This window comes from Mesoplodon mirus (genome assembly GCF_964341445.2).
Source record: "Mesoplodon mirus genome assembly, chromosome: 4".
Lineage (NCBI taxonomy): Eukaryota > Metazoa > Chordata > Mammalia > Artiodactyla > Ziphiidae > Mesoplodon > Mesoplodon mirus.
Window position 1 is genome coordinate 151,781,872 of NC_138979.1, and position 14,689 is coordinate 151,796,560.

A 14,689-nucleotide genomic window follows, 5' to 3' on the forward strand; every position below is an offset into this window, starting at 1 on the left:
TACACAGTCCTTAATTAGTTTGAACAAACTAATCATAAAAGACATCTTTGAGACAACTGGGAAAATTTGAATATTAAGTTGGTATTAAATTGTATTATGGAATTCTTAATTATATTAGGTGTAATAACAGAATTATAGCTAGGTGGGAAATGCTCTTGTTATTCAGATATTCATACTAAAGTATTATGATAAATTAAGTATTATAGTAAAATGTCATGATAATATTCAATTTACTTTAAAAATACCCCTACCCCAAAATGGACAAGCAAATATGGCCAAATATTAACAGTTAAATCAAGGTGATTCTTTGTACTTTTTCTCTACTTTCTTGCATGTTTTAAAATTTTGATACTAAAAGTCCAAAAGCGAAATGAAAGTACATCAAGACACTATGTTTCACTTATCAGATGCACAAAGATCCAAAAGTGTGATAAAATACCACATTGGCAAGGATGCAGGGGAAAAAACATTCATACGCTGCTGGAGAGGGTATAAAAGGCAATTTGGCAAGACGGATCAGAATTACAACTATAGATACTTTTGGACCCAGTAATTCCACTTCTAGGAATTTATCCTTCAGATAGACATACATTTACAAAATGATCTACATACAAGTTTATTCATTGCATTTTTGGAAATAGCAGGAGATTGGAAACAGCCTAAATGTCCACCAATAGAGGACTGGTTAAATGAAAATTATATGTCCATACAATGGAATACTATATCTGTAAAAAGAATGAGAAGGCTACTTGTGTACTAATATAAAACAATCTTCAAGATACATTGGGTGGGGGGACTTTCCTGGTGGCACAGTGGTTAAGAATGCAGGGGACATGGGTTGAGCCCTGGTCCGGGAAAATCCCATATGCCGTGGAGCAACTAAGCCTGTGTGTCACAACTACTGAGCCTGTCCTCTAGAGCCTACAAGCCACAACTACTGAGCCCACGTGCTGCAACTACTGAAGCCCACGGGCCTAGAGCCCGTGCTCTGCAACAAGAGAAGCCACTGTAATGAGAAGCCCACACACTGCAACAAAGAATAGCCCCCTGGGGCCTCCCTGGTGGCGCAGTGGTTGAGAGTCCGCCTGCCGATGCAGGGGATACGGGTTCGTGCCCCGGTCTGGGAGGATCCCATATGCCGCGGAGCGGCTGGGCCCGTGAGCCATGGCCGCTGGGCCTGCGCATCCGGAGCCTGTGCTCCGCAACGGGGGAGGCCACAACAGTGAGAGGCCCGCATACCGCAAAAAAAAAAAAAAAAAAAAAAAAAAAAAAGAATAGCCCCCACTTGCCACAACTAGAGAAAGCTCGCACACAGCAACGAAGACCCAATGCAGCCAAAAATAAATAAAATAAAAAAAAGAAAGATACATTGGGTGGGGAAAAAAGAACAATAAGGGACAACATATGGTGAAAAAAAAGCTGAGAAAAACAATATAGACCATTTGCTAATATATGCATAAAACATTCCTGGAAAGATACATGAAAAACTGATAACACTGGCTGTGGGAAAAGAACTGGGTCTGGAGGACTGAGATGGGAATGAAACTGATTTGCCCTTCTGTATCTTTTGAGTTTTACCCTCTGGGTGTCTATATCACTTATTCAATACAGAAATACACTTTTCTTTTCTTTTTTTAAAATGAGCCAGTTTTCCAAGGCTTTATCTGTTTGTAGAACACATGGAAATATATTAACAATCATCATTTTTTTTTTGGCTGCACTGCACAGCTTGCGGGATCTTAGTTCCCCGACCGACCGGGGATTGAATCTGGGCTCCTTGCAGTGGAAGTGCAGAGTCCTAGCTACTGGACCACCAGGGAATTCCCACACTTTTCTTTTCCTAAAGAAAATATTAAACTTTTTCTCACCCTCTTCTCCAAGATAGTTTAGTTCCTTTGTGCACTCCCGCGCCAGGGACTTTTCACCAGACAAAAATCATAAGCATAGTTAACCACCTGAGCCCACGAGAGAGGTGGAAGGGAGAGGGAGAAGGTTTATGAGCTGAGAACACTCCTGTGACACCCTCCCCACCCTGGGACAGAGCCTGGGAGTGAGGTCTGTGGGTCTTGAGGGCAGCGAGGTACACTCTGCCCCACTGCGGCCACACAGCCACGCTAAGGACTTGCCCTCTAGAATATTCCCTACAGAGGTATCAAAGCACACACCTCCCCTTAAGGTCAAGGCTCTTTCCTTCTCTTGTGTTGCACTTCTCCAGACTTCCTCTTGGTTCTTCCTTCAACCTCCCTCCACCATTCTTGCCAGTAGCACAGTAGCTGCTGGCCCTGCCCACTCTGGTACCTGCTCTACCTCCTGAAGTCATGGACATCCTGGAAGTTTGTCATTAAAAGTCCCCAGTGGGGCTGTTATAAAAATAAGAGCCTTTTACCCATTGGCTGTTCTTGAGCTAAATGGTAAAGCTGAAATATCTTATCTTTGGAAACAGTCACCCAGTTCTAGGCCCATCTATTTATTCCTGCCATGGCTTCCTGTAAAATTCCTTGACTGTTTCATGCCTCTCCCTCTTTTCTCTGTTAGAAATCTGCTCTCAAAAGTAGAGAATAGCAGCCTATATATGAAGAAGGTGGGAGAAGACCTTTCAATGGCAAGAAAGGATATTATAATACATTTTGAGGGAAAATTCAGATTATAAAACCACATGCATAATATGAACCCAATATTGCAGACCTATATGCATAGATTCATAGAAAAAAGTTAATGTTGGGCTATGTTATAGCTGGGTATTAAGACTGTGGGTGACATTTTTTTGCTTATCTATGGTTACTAAAATATCTGTAATGAACATGTATTACTTTTATAGTAAGAAACGACAGATGTCATGAAGAAAAATAGGGTATAAAACTCAAACCCCGAGGAATAAATGACTGATGAAAATCAAATAGGTATCCTTCTTGAGCAAGTCTGTATTTTTACCAGCACATGGCTTTAAGCTATCAGTAAAGCTAGGTGGTCAGAAAGGCAAGTGGGAGAAAAGGCACCATGGGAGGCCATGGACCACTAGCCTGGGCCTGGAAACAAGCATTTAATGTTGAGCCCTTTGCAGGTTTACAACTTGGGATTTCCCTCCTTCTCATGTCAGGAAGCCAAGAGCTTAGGGAACCTGAGCAAGGGATACTTTAACTCCCATGAACTTGTGACAAACCTCAATGATACAGATGCCAATCCATTATAAAGCCTAGCATGGGGCAGACCCTCAGGGACACATCATAAATGATGATGCTGGCACAAATTCTACTCTTCCTGTTTAGTTTGGAGAGGAATTTTTCTTTCAACCAATCAACTTTCATTACACTGGTATTGTGAACAGCAAGAACATAGTTCTCCTGCCCATAAGGATTTAAGATCCAACTAGGGTTGATTCTAAGAGAGAACTTTAAGATGCTTACTACATATGCAAATGAATATTTGAATATATACATACTCTTTGATGTGTAAGAATGAAGCACACAAGACTGACTCTAAAAGCGATCAGAGTTGAACACTAAGTTGCTGGTTAACTAGATCTGGGTACATTAATACAAAGGAAGACTATACAGCCATGAAAATTATAATCTGCATGTTTACAGATATGAAAAAATATGCATAATATATTGCTCAGTGAAAAACATTCTAAGATTATAGATAATATTAATATTTATACATATACATGCACAGTCATATATCCATAGGCATTACAATATCTATATGGGATATTAACAATGTCTCTAGTTTTCTCTTTTTTATCTGCTTTTCTAATCTTTTCTACACTAAATATATATTCTTGTGTATTAAAATGTTTAAAGATACAAAAGCAATCACCCTATTTTTTAAAAAAATAGTTTTTATATATTATAGGAAAAGAGAAGTTATCATAGAACAGTTTAAATTAAAAAAAATTTTTTTGAAGAAGACTAGTTTTGATCTGGGACTTGAAGATGATAATGGTTTTAGAATGGCAGGGAAGGAAAGAGGGGTCTTGTTCAAAGCCTCTGGTGGAAACTGGCAAATGTGTATTTGTGGGTGCATGTAGGTATGTGGGTGCATGTTTTGGGGGTGAGGGAGAGAAGCAGTTAACGCATCAGAGCAAAGAAGTCAAAGGACAGTCTAGGGGGGCTTCCCTGGCGGCGCAGTGGTTGAGAGTCTGCCTGCCGATGCAGAGGACGTGGGTTCGTGCCCCGGTCCGGGAGGATCCCATATGCCGCGGAGCGGCTGGGCCCGTAAGCCATGGCCACTGAGGCTGCGCGTCTGGACCCTGTGCTCCGCAACGGGAGAGGCCACAACAGCGAGAGGCCCGCGTACAGCAAAACAAAACAAAACAAAAAAAGGACAGTCTAGGGAATCTGAACTTTATACTCTGGGAAAAGAAGAGCCAGATAAAGTGACATTTCACTAAAAATGTGTTGGAGGATAAAGATTCTAAGTGCCCTGCACAAATGGGATTGGACAGGGGAGAGGCTGGAGCCCGGGAAGCCAGCTTGGAGGTGGCTGCAAAAGTCTTTGAGGTGCCGTGGCCCCACTAACGTGAACTATGGAAATACGGACAGGCACCGATCTGGACAGCATCACAGAACAAGGGTCATTTAGCCCTGGCAGGTGACAGCATTTGGAGGCTGTAAGACAGAAGTAAAAATGAGTTCAGGGTTTTGATCAAAGAGGCTCTAGAGGCTGCTGGTGAAAGCAAACCTTTCCCATTCCGATGTATCAGGTGGGGTGTGGAGGGGGAGATCATGCAGGTCTGAAGGACATTCAAGAAAGCTCAAGTGCTGTAGCCTCGACGGCACAGGGCTGATTTTAACACCCTGGGATCCCCGTCTTGTCCTGGCACTTCCTGCCATGTGACCTCCCTCATCTATAAAGGGGATGGTGATAGCTACACTTTGCCTACTTCAGAGTGGCTGAAGGGTCGGTGAGGTCATCTGGTTAGAAAGCACCTAGAACACTAAGCAGCTGTATAAACACCAAGCACTGTTGCCATGCACACAGGTGGTGGCTGCATGGAGAGATGACACTCGCTGAGAACACAAGGCTGCAGAAGTCAAGATGGTCCAGGAACCCAGCCTCAGCCTAGCCTTTAATAAACAGAGAGAATTTCTGGAGAACCCACTGATTTACTGAAAAGGATCAATTCCCTTCCCCAAAGCCAGGAGCCAAAGCTCCTCGGTTCAGGGTAAAGGCATGTGGTCAGCGCTACCTCAAGGGAGCTTCTTCCCAGGCTACGAGCTGGGAAGACCTCCCGCGTCAAGCCCCTTGTGTTATAGGTGAGGAAACTAAGGCCTGGAGGAGCAGAAAAGTAAGTTGGCCAAGGTCACCTCACTGGGGAAACTCCGTGATAGCCGCAGGAGGACAGAAGAATGACGTGGTGGGGATGGACCACTTTCTGCTCCCTGTGGCCACCAAGCTGACCCTCATTGCCACCTTCTCTTTCCTGGACTCTTGTGCAGCCTCTCCACAACCTGTTCTCCCCATTGAGGCCAGAGTGATCTTTCAAAGCTAAACATAACCATGTCACTTCTTTGTGAAAAGCACTTTCATGGGTTGGGAGAAGTGCCATCCATCCAGCCCTTTACTAAAGGCCACAGCCCCTGTCCTGAGAGCCTATAGCTCTCCCTGCTAAAGGCTCCCACCCTTTGACCCTTCAACTCTGCCACTCCTTTGCAAATAATCCCCTCATTAAACTCCTCAGCCACCGCTTTTTTTTTTTTTTTTTTTTTTTTCTTTTTGCGGTATGCGGGCCTCTCACTGTTGTGGCCTCTCCCGTTGCGGAGCACAGGCTCCGGATGCGCAGGCCCAGCGGCCATGGCTCACGGGCCCAGCCGCTCCGCGGCATATGGGATCCTCCCAGACCGGGGCACGAACCCGTATCCCCTGCATCGGCAGGCGGACTCTCAACCACTGCGCCACCAGGGAGGCCCAGCCACCGCTTTTGAGTTACCTGCTGCTTGGCCAAGATACCCATGGCCTTTAAGGCCCCCGTGATGTGGCTCCTGTCTGCCCCTCCTGTCTCCACCCACCAGTCCACACTCTCACTAAAACAAGCCCCTACTCATCCTTGGGTGAGTTATAAGCTGTGGGTTATGTTATAAACGCACAGTTCCCAGTTAATAGCATTTATCATCGTTTGTCATGACATACATGTCTATATGTACAAAGACACATGTGTGATTATCTGATCTATTTCTCACTAGACTGTAGGACAAGGTGCCCTGGTTGATCCAGTTTCCAGAGTCTGAAGGCCAAAGGGTTTGGAGGCAAAATTCTCCCAGAGACTAAGCTGCTACCAGCCTCCCTGTCATTCTTTCTCAGTGACATGATAAAAAGGGAAAACGAACACTTGCCACAGATGCTCTGAAAATGACACTCTTGGCATCTCTTCAGCCAAGCAGCACGCAGGGGGGACCCCATGGGGGGAGAAGGGAGGGAGTGCTGGCTGCTCCCAGGAGCCAGAAGCACAGCCCAGGCCTGGTGTCAGAACCTGCCCTTGGGAATGAAGCTGACAGCCCATAGGAATGTCCCAAAGATGGAGGAGGCTATTAACATGGCTCGCTCAGACTGCGCCGCACAGGGAGGGAACAGAGTCTCATTATTAACCTCGGTGTATTAATATTTGATAAAGCATCTTCATGATGATAGATAGCAGTCACCCAGAACAGAGGAACAGCTGTGGTTCTGCAAAGCATTCTCAAAGAGGAGGAACAGCTTTTATCAAGAGGGGACAATGGGAGAAAGTGTTATGTCCTGGGCAGGGGAAACTGCCCTGGACCACACAGTGAAGGTGGCACACTGGCCTCCCTCGTAGGTTGGTCTACACAGGTAAATGGCAGGTTTCTCTGCACAGTGGCCTGTCTCAGGGGAAGAAGGAGAACTCACAATGGCTGACCTCCAAGAGAGAGCTGCTGAGCCAATTATTTTTTTTCTTCTGACAGCACATTAAAATGATTGCTGATGATTAAAGATATTTCTGTGAATAGTACATTTTCCCAGTATCTAGTCTCTAAATAGAACTCCACTCCATGTTTTGAAATCTGAGAAGAAAACATTTTAAAAATGTCTCGTTAATGACACCATCTTTGTTCTCACAGTTAGCTTAAGAGAGGCATTTGGACCATGCACACCTGAGGCCTTGGTCTCCAGCAGCTGTTTTTGAAACTGTCAACTTAACAGGCTGCCAAGAAGCTGCTGACCCCTCCTGGCACAACTGTGATGGAATCCTGCTCTCTGAAAGAAATCATTCACCCTTTGGACACAAAGCCCTTCTCACACAGCTGGGGCACCTGGGCTCAGAGTCATCCTGGTACAGGTGGGGTGAGACTAAGCATCACTTTTTGCCACCAGAGTCAGGAAGGAGTCCATACCACCCTCTCTGGGGAGTGCTTCCGGAGGGTCCAGGCTGGTGGGCAGGGAGTGCCACTGTCCTAAAGCTCTGATGGAATACCTGCCGGTCACAGAACTTAACCTTGGGGCCTGGGCACAGTGGGTCTGGAAGACATTCAAGGTTCAGAGTGGCAGAAGCCATGTGCTTCAGAGTACAGGGACATGGCCTGCAGTGCACCCGCTGCCCTGTTGCATTCTCTGAATTGTCCTAAAGCAACCTCACCTCTGGCCTCACCTCATTTCTAGTAAGAAGGCTACAAAGAGAGAATGTGGAAAGGAAGCACGTCTCTAGTTTGAAACGTGACTTGGATTCTGATTTAAAGGCAAAAGCAGAGTGGGCTACACAATTTTGTGCATTTTGTCTTAAAAGGGAGGCTCTGTGTAGTCTGTCCCTTAGTAATTTTTCAATGAGCCAGAAAAGGGGAGAAAGGACGTGTCGGGTCCTCCCCTCCTCACAGCCTCCTCAGAGGCCCCAGCCTGCTTTCTGCACTGCAACCTTCCAGATGCCTCTGCACCAATGAGCTGCAAATCACGCAGCGGGAGGCACTTGGGATGCGGGGAGGCTGAGCTGTGTGCGTGCATAAGACAGGCAGGGGACGTGGGCTGGAGGCTAATGCACAAGGTTTCTCTTTTCAGGGCATCTTTCTGTTGCCTTCCTCCAACCACCCCCCACCCCCACCCCCCACCGCCCAGTGCAGCCACATCTGCCCCGAGGCAGCATCCTCACCCAGATCACAGGGGTACACAACCAGCTGCGAGGGTGTGTGCAGGCAGAGGCCTCCTCTGGGATGAGGAAAGAGGGCACAAAGGGCAGGCATTCTGGCCGAAAATTCCCCGCAGCCTGCAGTGCTTCGTCCCTCATTCAGACCCGCAAATGTTTGCCTAATGGCACCCAGTATGAAGGACAGGAAATGGGGTGAGTGACGATGACGATGGATCGAGGAGACACTGGGAGCTTTCTTTTTTACTGAAACACGAAGGCTGGAACCTCTTGGAGAGATAGGAGCTTGGGCTTTCCAGCTGCTCCCCTTCCTCTAACTTTCAAAGCAAGTCCGAAAAGTAGGAGGGTGCCAGAGGCAGTCACCAAAGCAGAGAATGGCCTCCCATTCAGGAAGAAGCCCCAGGACTTAGCCCCCACTGAACCTCAGGAAGCGCTGCCAGCTTTAGAGGCTGACACTGAGAGCAACATCTGCCCGGCGACCTACCTGCAAATATTCCTGCTGGGCCCCCAACGCTCCCCTTGGCATGCCAAGGTCAAATCCATCCCCATCCAGGAGCCTCCTGCAGTGTTTTCTTACCCACCTCCCCTTTCACTTTAGTCAGGCTGATCCAGTTTCGAACCCAGAGTAATTCATTCTGGAGAGGAGTCAGGTATTTGTATACCAGCGTGGCAGTTTCCAGGCAGAATAACCAGAGGGCTTGTTTATTTCGGCCCTGGGAGGAAGAGCCGTGAATGGTCTGAAAGGCTGAATAAGGAGTGCTTCTTTTGGAGCTGAGAGGAAGACAACTTAAGAGGTAGAATAGATGGAGTCCAGCTAACCTAATGCAAGTCTTCTAACCACAGGTCACTAGGCAGAGAGGGACGAGGAGGAGCTGCCACACTAGGAAGAGCATCTCACAAGGCCTCACTGTCCTCTGGTTTCTTGAGCCTTCCTGTCACCCAGCTGATGGCAGACACACACCTGGGATCCAGGCTGGATGCCTTTGGAGAAAGATCTGCATAGCAGCGGGCTTCATCCCCATGGCCATTGGGTCCCTGGGGACCAAGCCAAGAGCTCGAAGTGCAAGCATTAGCCTAATTTCGCTGGTCCCTGGCTCTCTTTTCCAACCCAAGCCTTCTAAGATGAAGGAGCGTGGGGGTTAAGAGGGAAGAAACTGGCCCTGGAACAGGTCAAGGTAACTGGGACATTGACTGAGCTGATGAACTTGAATATCTGAAGTTGGGAGAAGAGAAGGGACAGAAAGATACTATTCCTGGGAGTTCCCTGGCGGTCCAGTGGTTAGGACTCAGCACTTCCACAGCCAAGGGCCCAGGTTCGATCCCTGGTTGGGGGACTAAGATCCCACAAGCCGCAAGGCCAAAAAAAAAAAAAGAAAGATACTATTCCTAAGAAGATTTCCTGTAAATACTAACATTCACCTAGTATTTTATTAATAAAATAACTTCCATAAACCTTATCTTACTTGATCTTCACAACAACCTTGGGAAAATACTACTGTCTTCATTGTGTAAAACAGGAGATTGGGAGCTTCCCTGGTGGCGCAGTGGTTAAGAATCCACCTGCCAATGCAGGGGACACGGGTTCGAGCCCTGGTCCGGGAAGATCCCACATGCCACGGAACAACTAAGCCCATGTGCCACAACTACTGAGCCTGTGCTCTAGAGCCTGCGAGCCACAACTACTGAGCCCCTGTGCCACAACTACTGAAGCCCACACGCCTAGAGCCAGTGCTCCCAACAAGAGAAGCCACCGCAATGAGAAGCCTGCACACCGCAACGAAGAGTAGCCACAGCTCGCAGCAACTAGAGAAAGCCTGCATGCAGCAACGAAGACCCAATGCAGCCAAAAATAAAATAAATAAAATAAATTTATAAAAAGAAAAACCCAGGAGATTGACTGAACTGTCCTCCATGGCAATAGCATTAGCAGTGGAACCAAGACCTCAATCTGGGTCTTGTGACATTTTCCTCCTCATCCCAGGACCTTCGATTTGAGATGGGAAAGACCAGGCCAACATCTCTAACGCTGCCATCTATACCTACAAAGCAGATCACCGCCATCTTTTAAGAAATACAGGGCTGCACGCCTTCCTTGCCGTAGTACTCCTGGGAGTGGGGGAGTGGCCTCAGAGCACGCTGGAGTAATAGGGACCAAAGGCAGCCTCTGCTTCCTAAGCCTCTTTGGAAAGGCTGACCCCACCTAGACTGCCAAGGCAGCCCCAAAGTCGGCACTGAAGAGAAAAACGTCAAGAAGTTAAAACCAGTGGGGAGGTGGGTGTGGGAGACTGACGCTGCCTTTCTCTGCTCTGCCTACCCAGCCACTCTACTTTGGACCTTCTCAAAGCTTTAGCTTCTCCCACAGGTCACTCAGAGTGGGCTCTCAGGAGAGAAATTCAGTAAACTGGTTAGGGTTTTCTTTGTTTTAAAAAATCCTGAATGGACCCCAAACTTGCATGTTTACTTGCAACTCTACGCTCTGTGGTTCCGCTCCTTCTGGGGGGCTTTCAGATGCTTTGATAGATGAGATGCACACTCATAGTGAGGAGCAGGCAAGGCTGATGGAGGCCCTTTCCTGCTCAACCCAGTTCCACCAGTTTCCCCAGCTGCACATCCATCAGGCCAGGCTACCACACAGACCGGCCAACTGGACCAACTCTTAGCCCATCGGCCTGTCAGGACCACACACACCCTTCAATCCCCGGCCCCAGGGCCACCTCTTCCATAGACAAGTCCCTGATGCTCCCTGCATCTCCCCCTTTGTTCTCTCATTGCTATTTAATTATGTGTCTTTCCCATAGTTCTTCTCTAATTCTACTCATGCTAATTAATTATGAACATTGTTCATTTCCCTAATAGATCATAAACTCCTCAGAGACAGATACTATGTTGAATCCAACTCTGTGTTCCTCTCCTCTCCACCTTCATGTCTGGGTAGGAGTTTAGCTTTACACATAGTAGGAATGTGATTGATAATTGTTAAAATGGAATTTACCTTGATTTCTTAAAAAACAAGTTACCTGTGAAACACAAAATACAGCCCCACTCCTCTAGCTGTTCTTTGGCAAACTTTATGGAACACAGTATCGCTCTCCCTCCAGCTGTATCCCAGGGTCACTGCAGCCAGACCCAGCCAGCATGAGACACAAAGGTCACCAGACTGGCAAAGGCAAGGGTTCCAAGTTTGGTTATTTAAAGAGGTTAAAATTACATTGGGGTTGGTGCCATTATACATCCCCTAGGAAAACCAAGGAAGGATTTTGTGGGGTAAGGGATGGTGAGGAGGAGATGAAGGAAGAAGAAAGGGAGTTTCCTGCAAAGAGCAAGGACCAAAAGGGTGATGGCTGAGACCTGAAAAGATTCTCCACCGTGACAAGGGAATGAGCTACCCGATCCCTTTTACAGGGATGGGAAACCCAGAGGTGAAATGTCATCACAGCTTCAGAGGGGACCTGCTCATGACTCAAGGTCAGTTGGAGACCCAGACACTTGGGAACAGAGTGGAGGGAGAAAAGGTGGAAGGAACCTCAGAGAGGGCCACAAGGAACCTCAGAGAGGGCCATGAGCGAGGGGCAGTGGGAGAATCATCCCAGAGAGTGCTTATGGGAAAGCTGTGCCCTTCAAACAAGGCAGAAGATGGAACAATCAATGATGGGGGAAACGAGTCTGCTCTGGGCCGATCACTGGTGGAGCAGGTGAAGGAATCCACCCCTTTCCCAGTTTAGACCCATACACTACCCCATGTAACCCAAACTCTCTTTATTGGTCAAGGACTTAGGGTCAGAACATAGCTACCCTGGGCAGGGCTCCATGGGGGCAATGGTCACAGGGGTTGAAGGGGGGGAAAAATCCCAAGAATCAGATCTCAGCCAGCAGGAGGAGGAGAAGCCATTTCCACGAGAGATTAAAGATTCCCTCTCTCTCTCCCTCCCCCTCTCTCTCAGACACACACACACACAAATCTATTGTGAACCTGCTAAGTAAAAATCTAATTCCAGGGACTTCCCTAGTGGCGCAGTGGTTAAGAATCCGCCTGCCAATGCAGGGGACACGGGTTCGAACCCTGGTCCGGGAAGATCCCACATGCCGTGGAGCAACTAAGCCCTTGCGCCACAACTACTGAGCCTGCGCTCTAGAGCCTGCGCTCCACAAGAGAAGCCACTGTAGTGAGAAGCCCGCGCACCGCAACGAAGAATAGCCCCCGCCCGCCGCAAGTAGAGAAAGCCTGCGTGCAGCAACGAAGACCCAACGCAGCCAAAAATCAATAAATTAATTTTTTTAAAAATCTAATTCCAGTTTGATAAGAGGTTTAGTCCAGAAAATCCTCCTTTCTGAGGCAGTGTGGGGAAGACGTTATCTGTTCTCAGTTTCCTATCAAATTACCCTTTCCTTTCGGGGCCACAGAGAAGATGACGACAGTTCCTCTATCCAGGACCAGGCGGGGGATCGAGGTACATAATGAGGTCCACGCACCTCTGCCCGGCTGTCCCGCCCCTCACACACTCCTTTGCCCAGACCTTCTTTTACTTCTGACTTCGGACACAGGTCATTCAGGACAGAGGTTGAGGCCAAGGGCCCACCTGGCAGCACCTCACACCTGGGAGGAAGTGGGGGACATGTGGAGGAGAGGCTGCCTGATCTGTGCTCCCTCCCGAGGGGCCCTGGCCTCTGAGCCACGCAGCCATGTCTCCATCACCGCCCTGCTAGGGCTCATGCCAACGCACACAGAGGATTCACCACAGGCGGGAAGGGTAGTGAACCTCGGGATTAGGCGAGCAGCTCCCCTAACCGCCACGGCCCCAAAGAGTACCTGCCAAGGCCTTGATCCGGGACCTCTCAAAGAGCCTGGCTGAGCTGTTGTCATTATCCAGCTCATCATCCGGGGCATCCCAGCGGGCATTGATCCGGCTGTACGGTGGCTGGTTGCCCACGTTTTCAAACTCCGTGGCCGATGTCATGTCAGCAGGCTCTCAGCAGCTACGCCTGCCTCAGTCTTCATGGAAGGGTCCCTGGGGGCGGACAGCAACATAGTCAGAGGGTTAGTGCCCACCCCCTTGGACTTTGTCTCAGGGGAAACCTATTTGGAGCATCCAACAGGAGTAGATCCTTGTGGGAGCAGCACACGGTGCCCTCTGCCTGGCCATGCTTCCTACCCAGGGTCTCCAGGTTGTCAGGTATAAAATAATGCAGCAGCAGCAGCAACGGCAACGGTGGCAGTGGCGGTGGGGACGGAGAGCTGCATGCAGCAAGGGTCAGGACAGCCAGCAGGTGGAGACGTCAGTCGCAGGCAGGCCCGCTGCCTCCAAACCCACTGCCGCGGCCACCAAGGGGGCTGGCTCTCCTGGGAGCCAGAATCTGGCATGGACGAGCTGGGAATAGCAGCCCCATCCTGTGGACTGGGGCCAGACCCAACCTGGCAGGGAGGTGGGGACAGGGCAGGAGAGGGGAGAAGCTGGGAGTTGGCTGAGTCTGACTCAAACATGAATCCGTGGGGAGAGAGGAGAGCATGAGCTTTAAGATGCCACTGGTGCCACCAGCCCCGGCAGCTGCACTGGGGAAAGTTAAGTCCTCCCAGTGCCTGCCCAAGAGCCCTCCGAGTTCTTTCCCTGCAGCAAACATTCAGAAAGCTGGGCCCTTGGTTCTGCCTTCTCTGAAGTACGCCCAGGCGCTTGGACAAGCTCTCCTGTCGCATCCCAGGCATGATGGTGGTGTGGGGCGGTGAGGGGATCCCACCGACAGCGGAGCCGTGTGTGTTCATCTGTGCCATGAACATGGGCATTGGGAGCACTGGGTTCCTCACTTGCCCGTCATTCATTCACGATACTCATTCATTCATGATTATTTCAAATATGCGCCAAGTCCCTACGAGGTGGCAGGCACTGTGCCAGGCAATTATGAGTAAGACAGGAAGGGCCCTGTCCTTGTGGAGCTTATACTCTGGCAGCAAGACAGAGGATTGAAGAAGTAGTTACAATAAGGTGTGATGCTGTGCCACAACTAGGAAAGGATGAGGGAGCATGAGGGACGCGTGCTAGGGGCTGGGTATCCGGGGAAGGAGACTTTGAGCTGATTCCTAGAGGAAGCTTGGAGGCATCCTATAAAGGGATAGGTGGAAAGGAATGGGTCCAAACAAGAGGAATAAAGAGCAGGTGCACTGTTCTGAAGGTAAGAAAGGGCATGGTAAAACTTAGGAACCTTATGATATAACTGGAGATGAGGGCAAGGTCAGAGAGAAAAGCGGGACAGGAGGCCAGAGAGGCCAGGCTGGGTCCTGAATGTCCAGGGTCTTTGGAAAAAGACTGGCTTCCCTTCAGTCTTCACTTCCTCCCCTGTACCTGCCCTTCAGTCCTCTCCCCAGGGAGCTTACGGGACTCCAAGATCAAGTCCTTGACACAGAACAGGGAGCCCAGAGCCTTCCTATCCAAGAGAACAAAAGGGATGGGAGTAGGGGAGGCTGTGAGGCAGACAAATGACAAGTGTCGACAGCGAGTGAGCTGTGAGGTTAGCCACTCTCTCCCGGGGCGCGTGCATACACATGCACATCACACACACACTCAGTCCAGCACACACACGCGCCACCCAAGCAGGCACACGCTTGAGGAA

At 48.9% G+C, this 14,689-nt stretch overlaps 1 protein-coding gene across 1 annotated transcript in view; it reads right to left on the reverse strand.

Annotated features, from left to right (window-relative positions):
* The window catches only part of SPTB (spectrin beta, erythrocytic), a 128,692-nt gene that overhangs the window by 56,594 nt on the left and 57,409 nt on the right, over positions 1 to 14,689 (reverse strand). The window contains exon 2 of the mRNA XM_082616970.1: positions 12,897 to 13,095. Coding sequence (XP_082473096.1) covers positions 12,897 to 13,044 — 148 coding nt within the window. The 5' untranslated portion in view covers positions 13,045 to 13,095. The remainder of the gene's footprint in view (positions 1 to 12,896; positions 13,096 to 14,689) is intronic.